The sequence below is a fragment of the Apis cerana genome, linkage group LG16 (assembly GCF_029169275.1).
Source record: "Apis cerana isolate GH-2021 linkage group LG16, AcerK_1.0, whole genome shotgun sequence".
NCBI classification, from domain to species: domain Eukaryota; kingdom Metazoa; phylum Arthropoda; class Insecta; order Hymenoptera; family Apidae; genus Apis; species Apis cerana.
Window position 1 is genome coordinate 3343897 of NC_083867.1, and position 24145 is coordinate 3368041.

Sequence of the window (24145 nt, forward strand, 5' to 3'; positions counted from 1 at the left end):
AGATAGATTCAAAATCTAGAAAAAAAGATTCACATTTACTGCAATATCAAGATCAAATTTATATAATATTTTTATAATAAATCGTATAAATATTTATTATTAAATATTCTATTGTATCGTAATATATTTTAAAGTCAAATAGACACAAAAATTCAAAATCAAATATTAACGGTAAGAAAAGAATAACTGAAAAATGTTCATAATTATTTGTTGTTTTACAATTCTTTGTTCTTCACTTATATTACAAAACAGATTATACATCATAGAATAGATGTTGTATAATATCTACAAACACACCCGGAAGGCGAATAGTTAAGAAAAGAAAAGAAAAGAAGAGCAATGCAACCGATTCATGGTGAATCGTGGTGGCTGATTTTCAAAGGCAACTATACGCACCTGATAGAGTCGCCCCCACGCTTGAAACTCGGCGAAGCAACATGGCGGGGAGCAGTGGGGCCCAGAACGAGTCTCTCGGTTCAGTTGCTGTTCGCACGCTGGGCCCCGTTGGTGTGTTACTCGGCCTTGTCTCAAGTTTCGAAACGATTTCCAAAATACCCGTTTACGGCAACTCACGCGACAACGAACGTAAGAAAAGCGCGGAAAGAAAGAAAGTAAGTTTGATGTACCGCATCAGACATTAACTCTCAAAACGACGCTATACGTTTTCATTATTCTTATCCTTCTCCCTCTCTTTCTTATCTCTCAATTTCGTCCTAGCACGTTAACGAGCATCGAAACAAATTCGAAACACGCGATTAACGGACAAACGGTGACGCAGTGTGAGGTGTGTAAGAATCGATAATTTTTCACTGAAATAAACCAGGAGAAAAAGAAGAAATCAGTTACGACTAAAGAAAGACGTTTTGAGCAACGTCTTGCAGGAAGAAAAAAAGTCAATCGGCCAATAAGCGCGAGCTTCCCGCGCTATTGGCTCGTGGGAAACAACCACGGAATCTGTCAGTACGGATTTTGTCAGTTTTCGGCGTGGATTATCGGAAAGAGCTTGCAAGCCGACAGTGCTGATTAAAAAAAGGTATTGTTCAAATAAAATTGCGATCGTTTTTTTTTCTTCTTATTATTATACACTGAATAAGATTGGTGGTGGTGGATAAATTTGTCGAGAAGTCTTCGAGCTCAAGATTTCACAACCTATCGTGTACTTTATACGGAAACAACTAACTCGATAATTTTTATCTCGAATGGAGAATGTTAAAAATGTCGAAAGATAATAGGTTTTCAATGTAATCGTGACGCATCGAAAGCAACGAAACAAATGAACAGCCTGAACATGATTCTCTGTTTATGTTTATGTATCAAATAGCATAAATTGAGTTGTACGGTGTAAGTATACACGACGACAATCATTCAAAACACAGTTAGTAATTTTCTTCGATGGCCACGTGTCGCTTGAACAAATTATTTTCCGCACAACCTAGCCGACTTATTAAGGCCGCTCAATCGACTCCAATTGTTCGAACGCGTCCTTTCAAAAGTTAATTACATATTATAGTCAAGATTGAACAATCAGATAAGCTTAATATAATAATATTGAAGTTCTCGAAATAGAAAAATATTGCATAAAAATTAATTTTTATCAACGAAAACTATAAATGGTAAATATACTATGAATTTATTTGGAAATTTTAGACTTTTCCTGAATTTTCCATAATTATCTATAATTCCTCATTGATCGCTATCTATTGTGTCCTTTCATTCGATGGGGACAAAGACATTTGACCTTTCAACAAAGAGACAGATTTATATTTTTAACAAACTTAAAGAAATTAAAAAAATTTATGAAATTATTTTAATTGTCCTTCCATATGCATAAAAATATTTTTAAAAAATACTTTCTTTTTATTAACAATAAACAATAAAACCAAACAAAAATATCGTTTTTTATTAAATATAAGATATCTGTTAGAATCTGTTAGATATCTGTTAGAATTCTAATTGCATAAATTAATAAGAATCCCTGCGTTCTTATGGCATGAATTTTAAAATTTTAAAATCTATAATAGATCATTTATCGACATTTCTATTTAATTTACACATATTAAATTTAAATTTTTTTCTTTAGATATGTTACGTATAATAATTTAAAAATTATTAACAAATGAACTTGCTTTTTCTCTTACTGCACAATCTTCAATTTAAAAATTTCTCAAAAACAACGTAAATGAACATGAAAAACAACGAAAATGAAATCCTTCGGAAAAATATTATTAAGCTTAAGTGTAAGTAACTGCGAGACCTCGATGATACGCTTCCAGATTTTACTGTAGATAAAATCCCGATAAAGAATGAAGAGAGTTTTGCATATAAAACCGTAGATATACGACATTATCTCTATTCGAAACACCGGCGGTAAACCAGCGTCTGTATACATAGGAAATCCGAGTTTAATCACGTTTTCGCTGAAACTTTGACAAAGATAACTCAGCTTCAAATATTGTTTCATGTTCACAGTTGAAACTTGGCGTAATTTCGTTTTCAAGTTTTAAATGAAATCGATCTTACGAAAGGAATTTGAATTGTTTCTTAGTGATACATTTGTTGTTAAAAATCAAATTATAATGAAAAAATTCCTATGATTTTTCGATCTTTCGAGACTTGACAGAAATTACCGACAGAGAAACGGCTGTTAACCTCATTCAAAAGGGGAAGAGAATGCGTGAAAGATATGCGCGGGATGTCTGGCCGTTTGTCGCAAAACTAGTTTATCCGGAATCTGAAACATCGAGGATCAAAAGAATCTTGTATCTCTGGTATCGAAATTATCTGTGCAACTTGAAATTTCAAATTTTATCGCAATAGTGAATATTTATAGACATTTAAAAATTAATTTAACATTTCATGAAAAATAAATTTTTTTTAAATATTTATAAATAAATGATAAATTCATTAAATAAAATCTGAAATGTGTCAATAATAAATTAAATATCGTTTAAAGTCCAAACTTTATTCCAAAATATCATACACGATTATAATTTACATGCACCTTATGTGTCAATATTACGAGCATATAGCATTTGTCAATATAGCTTGTTCTTCCTATAGAGCGACGTGACGTGCATGAAATATAATATACGTATTGCGGTCAAAAGTCTCTTTCTTCTTTCTTCTTTCCACATTTCGATTGGTCATTCTCGGTTTCCAAAGAAGAGCATTCAACATATATGAATCATAAAGCTCATATTATGCATCATATATGCATCTGAAATACCATTGATGCATCACTTGAACAAAGCAGATCATTTTATCTTAGAACGATATAATACCGTAGGCATTGTCTTCCGTTTCTCATTCTCGCTTCGTTTCAGGTCGCTGGTCAAGCATTTTCTTCAGGCGACTATTATCTCGATAACAAAAATTACATCACATCTACAAATTACATCGTCTATACGATATATATCGATACATATCGATCAAATAATCTGACATTGAAAAATTCTATCGTGATGTATTTCGTCGATCGCGTAAATGCTTTTACGATTCAACATCGAGATCTCGACGTTAATTGGGATTTTTTTATCATCGCTATGAAATTGAGCTGGCATTCACCTTTCACTCGATGACGAGGCGTGCGCCCTTCATTCCGACGATATTGTTCACCTGATGCATATGCAATACACAAAGCATAGCGTAATCTTTTCATGCGTTCGTCACAATTTGAATCTTTAAAATATATTTATACATGTAATCAAACTAGTATTAAGTTACTAACGTCGTCGGATAGTCCTTGAACAATTTTACGGTACAAGATTTGCGAAAGCATGGTCTACCTACGATTAACCTAGAATATCCTAATTAGCATTTGAAAAATTTTATCATTCTCTTTGTTGTGATGTCTTTTTTTTTAAAAAAAATAAATTAACTAATTTTATACATAGAAATATAAAACATTTCCTTCCTAATTTTAATTAAAAATTAAAGGACTGAAGTTAAAATATTTCGCTATTTAATTGTTTATTTATTTTTGTCATTGATTTTTATAAATTCAAATATTACGTTAAATTATCTTACATCAAAATATTTAGATTATAAAATATAAAATTTATTTTGTTAATTACAATTTATTATGAAGAAATATAATATTTTAATGAAAAAAAAAATTATTTTATTCTTTTATTTCATAAGTTTTCAAGAAAAAACGACATCGATAAAAATAAGAGAATTACTAGAAAACTCGAATACACCGAAGAAGAGAAGTTCTTTAGACGACACGGCATGTTTACCGAGTAATTTCACGACTGAGAAGGTTCCCGTGTTTGCCATCAGGTCTACATGTACCAAGGATAAGTTTACGTACTTACACGTACTTTGATACTTTTTTCCTTTTACTTCGTTACTATTCTCTTTACAAGTTGGATGTACTATTGTCGAGAAAGTAATAGATATTGTTTTCGACGAAGCGATGTCAATTCTAACCAAAACTGGAATTTTTCTCTGTCGTTCAAAAGCGATCGATCGACGGTTTTATTCGTCGGTTTAAAGTTTCTAACTCGGTCGAGTGAATTTGATCGGACAATTGACAGATTTTAAAAGTTTCGAGGTGTAGTTACCGCAAACGTAAACGCAAGAGCTAACTGTAAATTCCCTTTCCGCGGGAAACCACTCGACTCGTCCTTAGATCATACCGAAAAAACAATCACGTCTACGCAATGCAAGAAACTTGTTTCCCACAAAAACCGTTAATTATTTCACTTGATATGATTGATTTTATTTTTAATTCCAAGTTGTATACGAAAAATTTGTGTCGAAAAATTTCTCTCAATATGAATATAAATAAAAAAATTAAGGTTAAGTGATTTAATTCGTTAAAAATACCACGGATAATTTCTTTTAATCGTTTTTGATGGATGTTGTCGTTATTTTATAAAAATTAAAAATTGGGGAAAAATAATTTTTACAATAATTTACTTAAAAACAAATTTATGAGAGCGATACATCGTCCATTTTATAATTGTAAAATATTGATTTTCATCGAAATTGAAGAACAAATAAAATAAATAACATTCTCATACAAAATATTTTATAATTAAATTAGAGAAATTCCGTTATGGGTTAAATGTGACTCAACGCCTACAGTGCATACAACAATTTCACCATCATTTATGACTCACACTATAATATATTCATAAAATAATTTCTCTATCAAAATTATATATTAACAAAATTTAAAATTCATTGAGATAAAATATTTGAAGAAAAGAAAAAAATATTCTTTAATAATCTAAGGATTGCTTAAGGTTACTTCGGAATTAATAACGAAAAAAAATGACAGATAGGGAGATATTTGCATAATGAATGATCATTTTTATCGTGGATATCAGGGATATTCATTGGATATCAAGATTGCTATAAGGTAGACTATATAGGTAATTTCATCTCATTCCAGATTATTTTCCAGTAGGGAGGAACGTAATTAATTAAGGTCGGTGATCTTTGTCTGGTATTCGAGTTGATAAAAATGTATGAGGATTCCCGCGGGTTGCTACCTCTCTGGAACTTCAATAAACATTTAATAAAGTTTTCTCACAGGCAGGGTACGCAGCTCTGTGGAATAAATTACGGGAACGCGGAGCATTCACAAGAACACTAGCCCGACTAAATGCCAGCCGGCACGTTTCATAACCTCACTTTTGCCCATACTACTATTCTCTCGATGCCGTCCCAATGGACAAAGACTGTTTGTTTCTTAGACATTTTCATGTCGATGAAATCGAATCCGATTCTAATTTCGATTCTGACTCGAGCCACGACCGCGTATAAATTACACCCACTAGCGAACGTACGAATCAATTTATCTCCGCGTGAGAGACATTCCGATAAAAAGGAACGGCGAACAATGACGGCAGCGCCATGCAAACTTGGATAGCTCGCCGAATGTTTCGTTCCTTGTGATCGAAGACCGAAACCGAAGATAAAAACGATTGTGTCGAGATATGAATTCTAAAATTCGATTCTTAAAATTATATGTGAAAACATTGCAACCACGATACGGGTACAATAATAATTTTCAACTTTGAAACCGTGGATCGAATTCGGGTCAAATATACGTAATAACGTTGACACGTTTGACCACTTTTTCCGCGCGTATTTACAAATAGACTGAAATGCTATATCGTAAGGAAAAAAATTCGCAAGGTATGAGTGTTGGTTCCTTTCCGTGAAGTTGCTTTTGCATCATCCATGTGTACGTCATGTGTAAGAATATGCGAAATAGGAAACCGACGTTTAGCGAAACAATACAGAGAAGCAATTCTATTTAATTGGAGAAATTCTCGAGATCGTTTTTTCTCTGTCATTAAGATAGATAGTGTACTTATGAACTTCGACGCTGGTAACTTTTCGATTCGTGCTCGGCATTACCCTTCATTAAGCTCACCATACGATCGTATAAATCACGTTTCACGGCAATTATCGATTCTCGTGTGTGGTATCGCGCATAAATTCTGCGCAAATTAGGAATACTCCATATAGAATATACTTTCGATACTCTCGTTATTTCGTCGCGTGTATTCGTTTTATATCAGAAAAGAGCGAATAATAATAATAGTTTGAAAATGTTTATATTACTTTCATTCTTTTATTTTTCAAGATGTATTGAATTTTTTTTTTAAATTTTACACATCTTTAAGATTTATCTTTTAGAGAGTTAGAGAAATAAAATTATAGACATAATAAATATTTTAACTTATCTTATCATACATTTTTAAAATCTTTAATATTTTCTTAAAATAATATAATAAATTTGAATCTCTATATGATTGAGTATATAATCGAAATTGAACAAGATTAACCGGCTTTAGTGATATTTCACCGAATAAGGAGTGGACCGTGCATGGATCCCAAACCTGTTTCCTCGACCCGTAATCCGATAACAACGATTCGTATGCAGTGTACACGAAACTACTCGTTGCGGTTACAAGAGTCGCGCTGAAAAATCAACGTCTTGCGGTTATTTCGGATTCCGATCCATTCCTTCAGTTTCAAACGTAACGCTCGTCGATTATCAGTTAGACAAAAACCGCCAATTCAAAAGAAATGTGTTACACAGAAAGATACTTCATGACGAATTCGATACTAGTAAAAAAATTTTGAATTTATTTAAAATGAAATTTAATAATTTTTTAAACATTAATAGAAATAATTACAAAATTTTTTTTAATATTTATAAATGACTAAAAGAGTGTTATTCTGTGTTGTACAAATAATCATTTTTTTTTCCAGAATATATCATCATAATATTTCTACTTTACAATTTACAGAGTGATCCTTCCAACTTTCAAAAACAGATTTTCATGAAAATCACTAGCGTGAATGTATCTGTGTGTGTATGTGTATCGAATGAAACAGTGTGTGCGATAGAATATCGATTGTGGCTGAGGAACGATTCTGAGAATGCACATGGAGATCGTGATATGTAAGTGCATAGTGCCACGTATTAACATGAAACGATTGAAAGAGAGAAAAATGAGTCAAGAGAAAGACATTAAGATGAATCCTAGTACGAATGAGTATCCAAGCAAATTAAATCGATTGTTTCGTATTACATTTTCCTTCTACACACAGAAGAACTTAAAGGAAAATAATAACATCATAGTAACCTTAATAATCATTTACCATGAAATATTTATGTCGTTAGAATATTACAAATCATAGTTGTTTTTGCAGTTTCTAAAATTACCTCCAAGAAAATTACCTTCAAGAAATTTTATGCCAATGAGTTTGCCGTGTAGATATTTTTTCTTTTGAACAACATCGGTTTCGAATGGATGACTAATTGTCTAATGTCATATTAACGATGATTTTTTGAAATTCATATTAAACTTATAAATTTCAAGTTAACAATCGAGAGCAGAGAAATTTTCACTTCCGGAATCATTGATAAAAATAAGAAATATTAAAATAAACAGAGTATGAATAAGAAATGTATTGATAGATCTGATGAATCGTTGGAGCGATTATTGGAGACGTTGGCGGTAGAAAGCGTTGCGTTTTTCTCGTGTCGTCAGCATGTCCACTCTCGGCAAGCTTCCCCTTCTCCCGTTTCACGAGAAACAGCCGAGCAACTGGTTTGACTTGTATGTTCGTTAACCGAGAGAAGGTTTCGAAGAAGCGTGAAGAAGGAATTGTAAAACCGTTGTCGCGAAAATGCGATGCTGCGCGGTCAAACTCGGCTTGAACGTGTGCGATTTACATACGTGACTAGAACGCGTGACTAGAATTATTGAAAAAAAGAAGAAAAACTTTTTAACGGACTGTTGGATGAAAAATAGATAAAGTATGTATACGTAAGAATAAAAAACATAAGGATACTTACATAAGGAACATAAGGAATACTTTGAAAGGCTTATGAAAGATAGTCCTGTAAAAATTATAAATCGCTTTAAGTCATCCGTCGCGTTGAAACGATCGTACCGCAGATAAGATCGTTTGAAATTACACACGGTCCCCTTGCTGACGTGCGCGTGCGCCGTGCGATCATTTACAAACGCTTTCAAACGTATGAAAACATTAGAAAGAAATTTCGAAATATAACTCTAATAAGCTCGTAACTTTATCGTTAACCACATTTATCTTGCACTAATGGTTCAGCTTTACGATTTGTTTTAATGTAATAATTTTTCGTGTTAAAAAATGTCCGCGTATATACAAAGGCAATCATAAAATTTGATAGTCAAAGAAAAAGTAATTCACTGTGCACATCTATGGCACTGTGGCAATTCTGCACGCTTGCAAATTGACCCTTTGCAACGGCACGTGTCTCGTCTGCTATCAATTAATTAACTAATAAACATCCTACGTCGACTCGGCTATTTCAGCGTAACGGACTCGATGATCTTTGGCAACGTTTTTAAAAATAGTCTTATTTTAAACTTCAACTTGATTGTCCTCGTAAATTACATAAGATATAGACGAATCTCATTACTCGAGTACCGAGAAATTTTTCTAAATTTAGAACGCATCGTTGAAGGAAAATTAAGAAAATTAAAATTCAATGTATCGAATTTCTTTCACAATTTTTTCGTTGTTCGAGAGAAGAAGAAACGATTGTTCGTTGGAAATGTCGCGTTGAGCTTGAAAGGGCAATGGCTTCGAACGACCGCGATAGAAATGGCGGAATCGAGTCGCCGTTACACACTCGGCGCAGTGCTCGGCAAAGCCTACAGTTTGACGCGCATTAAATAACACGTTTTTCGCGCGTTTTTCGTCTCGCCGGTAAAAAGAGAGAATCTACTCGAGATGAGGACAATGCCAAACGAAAAATCCGACTAGTCGATGGTCGTTCTTAGTCCCGAGCGAGCTTTTGTTTTCCGCCAGAGAACAATCCACAGTCTGGAGAGCGTGCTGTGACGATTCTTTATGTATATCGATCCTTCGCGTACATCTGCCGTTTCCGGTTGTGACACCCTTTCTACTCCGCGAACGAGTTCTTTGATTGACGAAACAAGACGAAACTTGGCTGATATTGTCGCTTTCCAATCCCTATATTCGATCAATATCATCCGCGTTTCATTTCTCTTCTGTTTCCTTTATCTCCTTTTTTTTGTTCCTTCATTTGTATAATAGCGGTTCTCAATCTTTTTATAAATCTGTACTGCTAGATTAAAATTCTAATATCGCTAAGATATTTTGTACCAATCAAAAATTTGCAATTATTAAATTATCCTATAAAATTTAAGAATTAGAAAATCCTTTTATGAAAAATAAAATATCAATAATAAAATTCAAATTAATAACACTAAAAATAAAAAAAAGTTATTTTAAACATAAGAATTTAATAAGGAAAAATAAACAAATTTAAAATCATATATTATACATGTATGATTTTTTCTTTTTTTTTTTATAATGAAAAGAATTTGTTTCGCATCAAATCAATACTTTCATTAATTTCTGAGATGAGAACTTACAATAATCGTACACATTAATATTTTTATATTAAAATTTTTATACAATATATTGTACAAATTATCCAATTCAATCTTTCATTGCTCTTTCTATTACTAGAATTATTGATTTATAATTTTCAAAACTCATACAATTCATCTCTAGTTTAAAAATATACTATAGAATTTATATTATGTCATTTTTTATTTCCTTCTATTCGATCATAATACTTCGATAAAAGCTATTCTTAATCTCGAAACCGCACAAGATATACATATATAGATATATAACAGCTAACGATTATTAAGTTACATGGCATCTCTCGTAATCTCCCTTACGATGAAATTTGTTAAGTCTATTATTAACGTTAATTGCATGGATATCACGTCGAGGGCGTCGACACTCTAACCGATTAAAAAGTCAAGATATACACGGTGCATTATTAAGTATCACGCGAGCCCAAAGACGTTGACGTTTTCTGTTCATTCGTTTCTAAGAGCATTGACTCACCACCAGCGTGTAACTGATTTACACGACAAGAATGTAAATACTCGAATGCTGATGGTCATATCGATAATAAATCGCGATTCAATTTCAATTACTACACTGTTGCAGTTAATTTGTCTCGAACATTCAGATCTTTTCGAGTTCGAGATTTTTTCATCGAGATAAAAGATTCTTAACCAAATTAATTTGATTTTTATTATTATCGATAATATATGCACATAATCATTGTCATTGAGATAAACAATCTTTAACTGGGTTAATATAACTTCGATTTTCCTTATCGATATTGATATATATAAATATGGACGCGAAATTATCGCATTCTTCGAGATGAAGTCTTTAATCGGATTACTAATAACTTCGATCTTTACCTATATGTCGATTATCGATATCGACATACGCGTAAAAGATATATTATGCGCGCGCAATCGCCGTGTCCATAACCTCTTTGAACAACGACATCACCGGCAATCGTGAATGACGAGTATGTCTTTTGATTGTTTCCAGGAATACGATAATCGACAATGGCGGTATTCGGATTGGTCTCGGCTGTGGCCGGGTTCGTCAAGGTACGGTACTTAGTGGACAAGGCAGTCATCGATAACATGGTGTTCAGGGCGCACTACAGGATTACCTCCGCGATCCTGTTTGCCTGTTGTATTCTCGTTTGTGCTAATAATCTAATAGGTAAGCAATCGCGGTCAGTTTGTTCTTTTTTTTCACGGTAAGAAAATTCAAAAAAACATTTCTGCTATTTTACAGAATGCTCTTACATATACATTTATCAAAAAAATTTTTATTATTACATTATCTTTATAAAAAAATTTATCTAATTTGAAAATTCTGATTTTAATTTGTTATTCTTTAATCAGAATCATGAAATCAAAAATTTATTAATCAATAATTTATTTTTAATAAAAATTATATGAATCATGAAATCAGAGAATCTGTAAATAAAAAATTAAATCTTAAAAATCAATTTAAATAATATTAATTTTTTTTTTTAAAGATTATTTTAATAGGAAAATTTGTATAATATTTTATATATATATATATGTGAAAAAAATTTTTTTTCCTTAATTCATGAGTGAAAAATAACATTTTTATATTTTTATTTTTTTAAATAAAAGAGATTCCTCAAGAGAAATCCCTTAAGAATATGGTAATAAATAAGTAATAAATAAATAAATAGTAATTCACCAGATGTGTGAAAGAATATTATTGAATCTCATAGTACAAAAGTAAATTTGAACAAGTGAACTAAAGCCTGATTCAAATTAGTCAATCGTTAATAAATTTAAATTTTGTTTAAAATCAAACTTAACTTAAAATAGTAGTTATCAGAAATAGCATTGAAGACGATTATATTTGTTGAAAAGTTTATAATAATAAGAGGAATTTTTAATATACCATTCAATCATTTTTGTAACTCATTTTTAATTTAGATTAATTAATATTTCAATAGCATATATTTATCAGCTTTTACAAAATCATATAAATCTATTATTTTAAATTATTTTAAATCAAAGAAAATTGAAAGAATATTAATTTTAAAAGGATATTTCTAATCAAGTCAAATAACAGATTCACATTCATAACGTGATTATAGGAATATAATTTAAACTTAAAGTCAAGTTAATTGATAATTGAGCGTTTAAACTTGAAAGCATATTTCAAGCCAAATAAATAACAGGTTCATACTGGTAAAACGGTTTTCTTGAATTTGAATAACTTGACTGATCTGAAGGAGGCTCAGAATCAAAATTCGTAACATACGTAAATGCAGCGATATTTTAAGACGAATGTTTTAAAGATTATCAAGGTAACTCATTTAAATTTTCCTCTAAGATTGTTTATTCATACTTCTTATAATCACTCGTAAGTGAATCAAGGAAGAAACACGATCCTCTTATTTTTCGTATGGGAGAAACGACAACATGGGTCGAGAGATCAACCGGCGGTTGCATAAACGCAGTGCGCAGGCGTCACGATACGCATCGTGTAGGGTGCGCAGACGGTCGTGATTGTAAGTCGTGCACTACGGTGTTCCATTTCGAGGACACACGTGCTTATTTATCGATAGATACAACGTTACAGCTGTTCGTCATGCGTACGACGAGGCTTCCAAACTAAATTCCTGACAATCACAGCGCATTATCTGGTCATTTAACTAGCAACCTATCAGGGGCCCCGCACGATGCACCATTAACGATCTGCACATGTGTCGCGGCTCCTTTTCCATCCTGTATTCACCGTTCAAATCACCGTTCAACGTTCTCTCGTTAATAGACAAGGGAAGGGAATCTCTGGTTGCATAATTTTACGCGCAATTGCACTTATAATCAAACGGATAACACGTGGCCGTTAATCTAACGAGGTCGTTCGCAATTTGAGAATTCATGTCACTGTGTTGATTCTTTAATGTAATCTTTCCATGTATTCAACATTGATATCGCAGAAAATTTTATTTCGTCTATTCAAAGATTCTTTTATCCGACGCTAGAAATGATCTTGCTTAAAATTCGGCAATTCGATATAATGATTTTATATAACCCTTATATTTCTAATAATACTAAATACAATAATATTATATTAATGACGACACGAAAAGAATTTTTCTAGCCAAAGATTTTTATATTTAAAAAATTATCCATATTTCAACTTTTTCCCACAACAATAATATCGTGTGTGAAACTTTTAAAAAAAAAAATATCAACGAATGATACACTTGCAGGTGATCCGATAAACTGTCTGAGTGACGGAGGGGTGCCGGAGAATGTGATAAACACGTACTGTTGGATCACGTACACGTTCACGTTACCGCACAACAACGCAAAACCGGTGGGCACTCATGTGGCTCACCCTGGGCTCGGCGGTGACATTGGGGAAAAGAGGTATCACTCCTACTATCAGTGGGTGCCCTTCATGCTCTTCTTCCAAGGTATTCTATTCTACATGCCCCATTGGATATGGAAGCAGTGGGAAGAGGGCAAGGTCAGAATGATATCCGAGGGCATGAGGGGAGCTCTGCTCGATAACAAGCCCGAGCGACAGGCAAAGTCCCAGCGGTTAGCTAAATACATCTCCGACACGTTGCACCTGCACAATACTTACGCGGCTGGATACTTCTTCTGCGAGGCCCTCAACTTCGTTAACGTGGTAAGTGCGACACCGTATCGAGGATAAAAGGTTCTCCCTCTTTTTCACGAGATCATGAAAAATTTCGGGAGATCGACAAGATTTTTTCTTATTTATTCTATATAAATAAAATATTTTGCGTCACAAGCGATAAAAGAAAAACAAGAAGGTGGTCGTTTCGAGATCGTGTTTAAGTAGAAACTTGTTTTTCCAGGTTGGAAATATATTTTTCATCGACACGTTTCTCGGTGGTGCGTTTCTATCCTATGGTACGGATGTGCTCAAGTTTAGCAATATGAATCAAGAGCAGCGCAGCGATCCTATGGTAGAAGTATTCCCGCGAGTCACCAAGTGTACGTTCCATAAATTCGGTGCTTCTGGAACCATTCAAAAGTTCGATGCTCTCTGCGTACTTGCCCTGAACATTCTCAATGAAAAGATCTACATCTTCCTTTGGTTCTGGTTCATCATTTTAGCGGTGTTGTCAGGTATCGCTCTGCTTTATAGCATGGCGGTGGTGTTATTGCCCAGCACACGAGAAACCATTCTAAGAAAACGATTCAAATTTGGCACACCTGCTGGCGTTAATGCTCTCATTAGAGAAACACAGGTAATTAGGTGGTAGGACTCAATCGATTAAACGTTTTAATTGTTCAGCTATGAAAATTACGAAAGGAGATACATTAGAGATTTTAAATTAGATGCGTAATGATTATAAATAGTTTAAATTAAATTTTCATTTCATCTTGCCAAGTTCAAAAAAAATGAGATAATAAAAATTGCGAAATTACTTTCTCGATTATAATAACCGATTTCGAGAGTAATCGTAATCCACGACGTGTTTCGTGACAAGAACGTATTCATTATATCGATGTAAATTTTCAGGTCGGCGACTTCCTGTTGCTTCATCTATTAGGACAGAACATGAATATAATGATGTTCAACGAAGTGTTAGACGAGCTATGTCGTCAGTTGAATCTCGGATCGACGAGTGGAGCATCACCAACATCAGTGCCATCAGCGCCCAGCACCCTCGAGATGTCACCCATCTATCCCGAGATCGAGAAATACGCGAAAGATACCGAGATTTAATTTCTTACATCCTATGATCTTATTTCTGCCTTTTATTTTGCATTGTGATAATGCCGAAGATGTCTTCCCCGACATCTTCGGTTTTTCTTCTGAACCGTTTGTGCTATTGACAGTTGTGGGGGAAAAAAAAAAGTACACGAGTACGTTTAATCACACGGACACACGGCAGAAACGAGATCTTGCCGCCATTTATTTTCCAACCAATCGTATCAACGTACAGATAAAACTTGCCGTCCGGAAGATGTATAGTAATTAAATTAATTTGCCATAACACACGATATATCATAAATCTGTCATTGTGACCGTGTTTATACTATCCATAGCACAAACCAACGTTAGATTATCGAACGAATATGTAATGTAAACGATACGCGATGCTTTCGGCTCGACACCTGTATAATCGTTCATTTCTGTTAAATTATAGGAAGCCGAATTTCACACGCACAAGTGTTGGTCGATTATCTCTAACGTTGCGTAACGTTCGTATTCGCTATAGTAACGGACTGCGTCGTCGAGGCGTGCAACAATAACACCCGTGAATGATCGCTATGGAATTTCAAACGGCGCGCGAACGCGGTCAATTCTTTTTTCCAACGAAAATCAATCGTTACGCGTAAATGTTTGCATCGATCGTGTTCCTGGATTCCTATTTGCGTTACACGTGCACATTCCTTTTACATTAATTTGTTGTGTGTATCGTGATGAAATAAGTGCCTTTTAGGAAGTGTGTTAAGTTGCGTTTGATGTTTCATTGTCTTTTGATCGCTGGTAGAGTACCGCAATATTATTCGTTAATAATACCGACAAGTTGTATTAGGACTACTTTCGATTCGTATATTGTTTGTACGAAAAACAAGAACGGAAAGATCGTGGTATTGAACAAATTATTATTTTGAAATAAGCATAGAAAAGAGACTGTATAAGTTTTTCTAGAAATAATAAAAATAAATAGAGAAGATCTTCAGAAGGATTCAAATGGTCAAAAGAGCATTATATTTTTTACATATTTTTATATTTATAATTATACGGTAAAGATATTCAATGCATAGAATTTATGCAGTCTTTATTTCAAAAGTACCGTATATTCTGTTCTATGTAACCTATATGAATGCAGTAGATAAGAACAAGCATTTGTTCTTTGTTCGTTTAGATTATCTATCTTTTGTATCTGCGTATGACTGGTGCAATTACCGTAACAAAGTTAGCGTGAATAATTTTATATTTTAAAAGGTTATCATATATCAAATTTTGTTAAATTTACATATAGGGGCATTCCCAAATTATTCAAAGCAATGTTTATCAATGATTTTCTATAAAGAGTTAAGGGTATATATGTAAATACATATACGATATATATAGAATCGACTTAAAAATAAGTATATAATTTGAATATTTGAATTTATTCAATTTTGATGGGATATACCATCGAGTTTACGTTTAATTTTTACGTTATACGAATCTACTTACAAATGAAATTGTATAAAAAATTTAAATCTGACAAATTAGAAATTATATGTCGATGAATGATTCTTAGAGATATTTGATGTATTTTCATTTTCAATGTTACGAATGCTTCGTTCGAAGGAACTTTCGGCTTCAATGGCTTGGCGTTCGTTGAATATTCGATATTAAATAATTCTGTTATGTTAAAAAGAACGAGTACATAGTTCCCCGAAACGAAGCATAATAACGCTGACATATATATATTTGCAACGTAGGATCGTTGTTCAATGCTCACATTCATTTTCACTCGCTATCTATTTCTCGATTTGTTCACGAGAATAATATAATGCTGCCGATAAGTATATGCAATGATAATAACTTTATGACTATATATATATATATATATATATATATATATAGTTTATCGTAGTTGGTGAAGTATGTTACATCGCTACTCTTAGTCGCGTTTCAAGTGATAGATTATATTAGATATTTAAGTTAAACGAGACAGATGTGCCTTTTTTTATAGTATATTAAATATTTTAGCGCTAGAAACTCATCAATATTAAGTCAATGTTTATATAAATGCTCATTTGTAACGATTGCCGCCGAAGTCAGTGCAAAGACTGCCAACATCTTGCAACGTTAGATGTAACGGGAGCAAATAGAGAAATATAACAAACAAATTGTAGAATAAAGATATACTCTTTCTATACGATACAATATGTATCAGCGTTTCTTGTTACCCGTTTCATAAAAGCGGTCGAACAGTATTACCAACCGAGACCGATGCCATGGTAATTTCTACTAGTGACATTTCTCAGCGAGTTAAACTCGAAGCAAGTAATGATAAGAGGAAGTTCGTAATTGTTCAATAAATTCCATTAAGTATACGGTTGAAATTGGTGAGATAAATGCGTATTTCACTTTCGATTGTGCACCGACACTTGGATACGTATACTATTACCAATGCTCGTTTATCATTCGCAATTTCGAACTTTCAATTCAAACTTACCGATTTCCCCAGTCCACTTTGTTGATTATTCGCAACTTGAGCTCCCGTGTTTGATCGGTGGTAAGAGTACCGGCCAAAAGTTGACGCCGCCATTCCAGCAATTCCCGCATTACTTTGCGCAACGTGTTGAATTTGTAGGTCTCCCTTTCCTGATTCAATTTTAGCAAAAATATTTATAATTAGCGGGAAAATATGTTCATCAATTTCGTGTAAATTTGGAAAAAAGTTTCAATATATATATAAGGAAAAAAAATAATTATCGAAATATTTTTGATAATTCCAATAATTGATCTTTATTGACCTTTATTCCTTAAATCAGAATTTTCTTTATCCAAAAGAATTTGAAAAATATGAATTTCTCGTAAGAATAATATGATAACAATATAATAATTTATTTAAACAAATTGTTTTTGAAATGTTTTATTCGAATTTCAGTTTAAAAAGTTTTGAAATGTTATTTAAATTTAAATTTATTTAATTTTTTTAAAGATTTTTATTCATCAAATTGTGTGTACAATAAATAATTTCAATTTGTTTTTTTTAGTAATTCTAAAAATATTTACGAAGAATTAAGAATATATGTAAAATTTAGAATCACATTAGAGTATATATTCGTTATTTTATTAAAATTTGTTAATTAAAATTTCATTCACACATTGATGAAATTTTGATCGAATATATAGCATGGTTTTGCATTCTCGTTATAGGTTAAAATTGAAATTGGTCAATAGATAAAACAGAATTTCTAATGTAAATAGTAAGAAAAAATGAAATTTTAATTAATAAAAAAGCAAAATAAAAAAGATTTCTTCATTGCATTATTACAGTCTCACCAATACAAATCTTGAAATTTCTGATGAATCAAATTTCTCGCTTAGCAGGAAACTTCGCCAATAGTAGAGATAAAGCACATGCATTTAATGAATCGTTAATGTAAAAGACCAAGACGATTTGATACCAATAAATTATCTCGATACTTTGTACATGTATTTTTTAATTATTTTTTTATATTATTTTTGAAAATAAATATTAAAAATCAACTTGCCCCAGTCTCCTTTACATGATGTGGAAAAAGCCATGCTACAAACGTGATCTTTCATGCATATATTGTGATTTTCTCTTTGTTCTCGATCTCGTACTAAATAAGAATCTTGCGAGTCTGAACGAGTCTGGTTTGCTTAGCAACATTTCCACTATGTTCAGAACGCATTGTCGCGAAATAGAGCGCTCGAGATTCGGTCATTAAGAATTCGTTCTTCGAACGAGATGCATGAAGTTTTCATTCTCTTTCAAGGGTGCATTTTTCATAATGTGAAAGTATGTCGCAACATAACAGCTGGGTTTATTATCGTGAAACGACAAACTGTTTGTCCGTTGTCGCAAAAAAGAGATGGAGGGGGAAACATTGCATTGGAGAGCAGTAAGGTGGCGCTCTCACTCACCACATAGAGCCTCTTCCATATTCCGCCCCATTCTCGAAGCACGAGGGTGACTTCTCGTACTACCGGATCCTCCAGTGGTATCACCGACTCAAACAAGCCCTCATTCTCGATTTTACATGGTTTCAGATGGACGTATGTGCTGGGAAAGATTCCCTTGACTGCGCGATTCTTGATCGAAAAGCCTCTATACCAGCCTACAAACCATCGATCGATTCTAACCTTCGTACAAGTTTAGTAAACGATACTCGGAATCACGCATTTGCAAACGATTCGTGTCACCTTACCTGCGCATTCCTCCAGAATCTGCACCGTTTCTCCAATTTCCAAAGGGAGACCATATCGCGTGTCTCTCCGCCAATTGTAAATGGCTGTGAAAAAGATAAAATAGTTTTGGATTAAGTGGTATATACTATTCTTAATTGTTTTTTACTTTAGAAATATCACATATCTACTAAAATTGAAAAATGAGTAAATAAAAAAACGAATATATCAAATTCATCAAACAAAGTTAGGTTAACAAGGTTAAGTTAACAAAGTTAGGTTAACAAGATTAAGTTAACAAAGTTAAATTAAAAGCGCTTAATTAATTTCAACTAAAAAATATCTATTCTTTTTTCATCTAAGTGTGTGTAAACTCAGCATCAAAGAAATCTCAATAAAAAAGAAAAATCTTTTCATTGACAAGTATATAATGAAAATTGTACAAAATAAAATTTTTTTTATCGCATGTGATCTTTTTTTCTCGATATTTTATGATATTAATTTCAAGTTTCGTATCTTGATTGTCGCTTGTTCAATATACTGTCTATCTATCTCATTTCTTTTAATATTTACTTTGTCGAGTTGTACTTCAATCAATTTCTGAGAGCAAAAGCAATCCTGCTCGTTTAAATTCTGCTTGAATGAATCGAATACTATTGTATATTGTATACAATGTTGAGTCCTCTTAGACAACATAACTGATGCCACAGCTAAATCTCTCTCTTTCTCTCTTTCTCCCTCTTTCTCCGCGTATCGACCGCGTCGCACGCCGTGCAAATATTATGATTCGCGGCGCAGATGGCCCGTTGGGAAGGAAACTAATTCTCCTTGATTTGACGCGCTCATCGTTTCAGAGAATGAGAGATTGAAAATGGACAACCTTGACCCGCATGTTAACAATTCGTGTAAAAATGACGCGACAAGATTTATTCCTTAAATCAATGAAATTCTTTTAAATTCTTTATAAAATTCGAACTTCTTTATCAACAATTATGCATTATGATGTGCAACGAATGATATTTTTGAAGCAATATGCAAGCAGTAAGATTATAAAATTATATGAATTATATAAATACATAAAAACAAATATATAAAAATTATATAAAATATAATTTTATAATACATCTTTTCGTCTCATCCATAAATCGACGTTCTAATCTTTTTCTCCAATGATTATCGTAACATGGACGAAACTTTCGATGATAATGTAACATTACGAAAGAAAAAACGAAGTTTTTTCTTACTCTGTTCTTTTTTCTTACGCTTGCGTGACCCAGGCCCATAAAACGGCGGATAAACATGTTAAGTTAATTCCTCGAAGAGTGGAAAAGGCGTAGGAGATTTCGAAAGATGAAGAAGCTCTTAGAGGAAAAGGGCACGGGCGGAAAGAGAATCGGCGCGTGGCCTTTCGTGGAAGTGTCAGGCCTCGATAAACGAACTCCGGGGCACCGGATACGCGTGACGTTGCACGCACGACGAGCCAGTTTCCGGTCCTTCGACGGAGAAACGCACGCGAGACGCATCTGAATGAGCGCGTCTCTAGCCTCTGGTTCGCGTGGAACCGTACACGCATTTACGATTCGACGACGACCGGCCGCGGAATGTGTGTTATGCGTATTTGCTCGCTCCATGCTTCGGAATAATACGCATACATGTATCGATCTATTTATTTTTTCTACTTTCTCTTCATTTCAGTTTCGAATAACTTCGACATATCTTAGTTCGAATTATAAATTAATAAAATCGCTTTTTATATATTATCGTTATCGTTTTTATATATTATTGGATTCAGTATTCAACACACAGCATATATTTGAATATCTTTTTTAATTCTTATATTTATATTTGTATTAAGATTTTTGCCATCGTTCGATTCTAAAAAGATATCTAAATTGATATTTAGAGGATTTTTAATCATTCATTTTTGTGGATAAATACGTATAAAAATAATATTCAATATGATAAAATAGCGATGAATAAAACATTCGTGATGTACGAATCGAATGTACGAATAAGATAGAAAAATGATGTTTCCACGAAAAGACTAATCATATTTCAAAAGGTGTAAAGTCGAGGAGATGATTCGACACGTATATCCTTGAACTTCGTATATAGTTATTCGTACATAAATAATGTAGCAATTCAGCATTTTTATTTGAAATGAAAATACTTGCGAATAAATTCTAAGATCTTTCTCGAGAAGTAAATCATTTGAAAATGATTTATTTACTAGTAGACAAAAGCCAAGTGACTTTTGCAAATAAAATAAAAAATACATTTTTATTCAAATAACATTATTTAAAATAAAATGCAACAAGTAAAAATAAAAATTTCCCATCCCAACGATTATTTGAATAAGAATTTATCTCGATAACATTCTAATCCCGATATATTTCCGATTATGTCTCGTTTTCGAAAAATAAAGAGATATATAAACCCTCATTCAAAGATAAGATATAAAATAAGAAAAAACATGACAGGATCTCTTCCATTCAAATCCCCTCGAATATCTATTATGCAAAAAAATTTTAAAATTATAAAGTTCTAACGGAAGATGCCTTCTTCCCATGATATGAAAACGTGTCGAAAACAATGTGTTCGATAAATACACATAACCACGAGATGGAAAAAAACGGGAATTTTTTTTTTTTTTCAGCCTTCTCTTCCAAGCCGAGAGACACTTGAACAAAGGGAGAGATGCCGGAACCTTCGCATCGAAAGTCCCTTTCCCAAACGATTTCCCCTGCGCCAGTTTTCCCGGGGAATTAAATCGATAACTCCCGCTCTCCCATGTAAAACCTTCCCCATTCTCTCTCTCTCTCTCTCTCTCTCTCTCTCTCTCTCTCTCTCTCTCTGCGCGCGCGTGCATGTGTGCGAACGAGGAAATTACTCTCTTTTCACCCTTGGTTCGTCGGTGTGGAGACGGCTGGTAATTCTGGGACACCCTCTATATCGAGAAACTCTATATTGGATCGTTGGAAGGTCAGCTCGAGGATAAATATAAAATTATATTTGATGATGAAGATAGTTATTATTAGAAAAAAAGCTACATGAATTTTTATTTATTTCAAAAAATATGAAATATGGACGAGTATATATATTTTTTTTACAATTTTCTATGATCAATATAACATATCAATTTTTTTATATCCACAATATTTTCCAATGATTTTTAACATTGTTGCATATCTGTCTTTTATGTGAATATGATAACAATGATGTTCGAAATAATTAACGGAGATAGATATTTTGAATGTACATATATATATACAATATTGAAATTTTGTTTGTACAAATGAGATTCATTTATCGCACAATTATTACAAATTGCGGTACAATTTTCACGAAATCGAAAAGAGAAATGTGAATGGAGGAACGAGCGTTTAGAGACGACCGGAAAGGGTTAAATAACGAAGAGGAAAGGAAGTGAAGGCGAAAGAATAGTAAAACGGTCAGTAAATATCGCGGTAGGCGAACACGTGCGTGCATGCGTGCATAAATGAATAAGTAAACGAGATCAAAGACCGATATTTGCTAAATGACCGTAGCTTATCGTCGCAATGTTATACGATATCTATTTTCGCATTATCAGAAAATATTACGTATCGATCATATAAGATGATTATGATTATTACATTTAATCCACTGATTTTTCTACTGGCAAAAAAAATGTGATATATATATTCGTTGCTGTGTTTTTAACTATATTAAGTATAATGTAATATAAATAAACATATTTTTAATTATACAAATATAATAATTATTCAGTCCCTTATTTATTTAGGGATTACGTATACTGATTATTAATTATTATCTTTATTTTATTAAATCATGTTATTGTTGAATTTATAATATATATTTCGATGCTTTAGGTGATGAATAATTTTTCTGCAAAAAATTTACCAATTAGAAAATATCTTGTGATAAGTTATAGAATTGCATAAATATTTTACAAAAAAAAAGTTGATAATTAAAATATCGAAAAGCATCGCTGATCTAATAGTTTCTCGAATTTTTTTTTTTTTTTTTTTTTTTACGTAAATAACGTAAAGGGCAAGAAATAGTGATTTTCAGATCGCCCTGTACATTCGAACACACACGTGGTGAACTAAGGCGTGTCAAAACGCTTGGGGTGAGATGAGGATAAGGGGCTGTAATACTTTTGGGGTGACCAGCCTACGAGCACTGGGGACAAAAGTAGGAACAGACCTGGAAGAAACCGTAAACAATGACATCTGAAATCGTTCTATAGCCTGGTGCCGATCGAACATCACCCTCGTCATCTTTCTATACTAGATTCGCTTTTATAAAGATGAACAGTTGTCCCTTTTTTCGAGGCAAAAATGCCATGGAAAATTTCAATTTCTGACAATTCATGAAAATAAATCGGATATATATATCTTAAATATAATGTTTAATTTTATCAGTTTTTTCTTTATATAATAATAATAATAATAGATGAATTCACACTTTAAAATAGTATTTCCTAATTTTTTTTAAATTATAACTATCTTTTGTATTTAATAATTTAATATAAGATGAGGAAAATTCAAAACATGCGTTATAAATAAAAACACTGAAATAAAAAAAATAGAAAAAAATAGAAAATAAATTGATACAAAATTCATACAATCATGTAAAATATAGTATACATCGTATTTAAAAATTTTGTAAATACACAATATTATATTTTTGATAACAATTAAAAAAATTAATATATAATAATTTACAATAATATATAAGCAATATTTTTGAGGTTAACTGTGTTATAAAATAATGATTGAAGCATATTTTTCTTGCGTTTCGCTGTAAATTTTCGATAAAAAATTGAAATAAGAATGATTAAAAAAAGTTATGTTTACGTAAAAGTATACGTTGTACATATATTTTTTAAAACATCTAATAATCAATTTATAATTCAAACAAACCTTTAAACCTGTCATTGATATTGTCGCCATTTATGTGACCAAAACAATAGTACGGTGTTATGTCAATAGGGGGCATATTATTTATTTTTCCCCTATATATAAGACAACACCATAAATATAAAAAAATTATATAAAATACATATAAAATATAATTAAAGAAATAAATATAGATATATGCAGAAAATGCCATTCATGTAGAGAAATAATAGAATACAGCAGCAGAATGCAAATTATGTAGACATAACAATAGCAATTGTTGTATACCAAGCATTCACGTTCCAACATCAACTAATAGAAATTATACTACAGTTGAAAACATATTGGAAAACTATATTGAAATAGTACAACACATATAAATTTGTAGATTCATATTATCCGCTTAAATTCAACATAACAATAAATAATATAATCTAGAAATGATG

General features: G+C 32.4%; 2 protein-coding genes across 7 annotated transcripts in view; one reads left to right on the forward strand and one right to left on the reverse strand.

Moving 5' to 3' along the window:
* Positions 1 to 24145, reverse strand: part of LOC108000329 (dedicator of cytokinesis protein 3) — a 49533-nt gene that overhangs the window by 15337 nt on the left and 10051 nt on the right. For all 3 annotated transcript variants that reach the window (XM_017060574.3, XM_017060575.3, XM_062086438.1), the window contains exons 2-4: positions 18819 to 18902; positions 18535 to 18728; positions 17093 to 17241 (exon numbers count right to left, since the gene is read on the reverse strand). In XM_017060574.3, coding sequence (XP_016916063.1) covers positions 17093 to 17241; positions 18535 to 18728; positions 18819 to 18902 — 427 coding nt within the window. The remainder of the gene's footprint in view (positions 1 to 17092; positions 17242 to 18534; positions 18729 to 18818; positions 18903 to 24145) is intronic.
* On the forward strand, positions 213 to 16800 carry LOC108000331 (innexin inx3). 4 transcript variants are annotated; one of them, XM_017060578.3, is made up of 6 exons: positions 456 to 611; positions 718 to 1033; positions 10912 to 11091; positions 13139 to 13563; positions 13757 to 14152; positions 14428 to 16800. In XM_017060578.3, exons 3-6 carry the CDS (start codon positions 10929 to 10931, stop codon positions 14632 to 14634), a joined length of 1191 nt encoding a protein of 396 aa, XP_016916067.1. In that variant the 5' UTR covers positions 456 to 611; positions 718 to 1033; positions 10912 to 10928; the 3' UTR covers positions 14635 to 16800. The 4 variants fall into 4 exon arrangements, with proteins under 4 accessions (XP_061942432.1, XP_016916067.1, XP_028523713.1 ...); XM_062086448.1 differs by having other exon boundaries at positions 213 to 1033; XM_028667912.2 differs by lacking the exon at positions 718 to 1033 and having other exon boundaries at positions 470 to 611.

Excerpts from the sequence above, each read along its gene's own strand:
- LOC108000331 (XM_062086448.1), top strand. The coding sequence starts at position 10,929 with ATGGCGGTATTCGGATTGGTCTCGGCTGTGGCCGGGTTCGTCAAGGTA. Across the intron at positions 13,564-13,756 it reads CCCTCAACTTCGTTAACGTG|GTTGGAAATATATTTTTCAT; the intron begins GTAAGTGCGACA and ends TTGTTTTTCCAG. Across the intron at positions 14,153-14,427 it reads CTCTCATTAGAGAAACACAG|GTCGGCGACTTCCTGTTGCT; the intron begins GTAATTAGGTGG and ends GTAAATTTTCAG.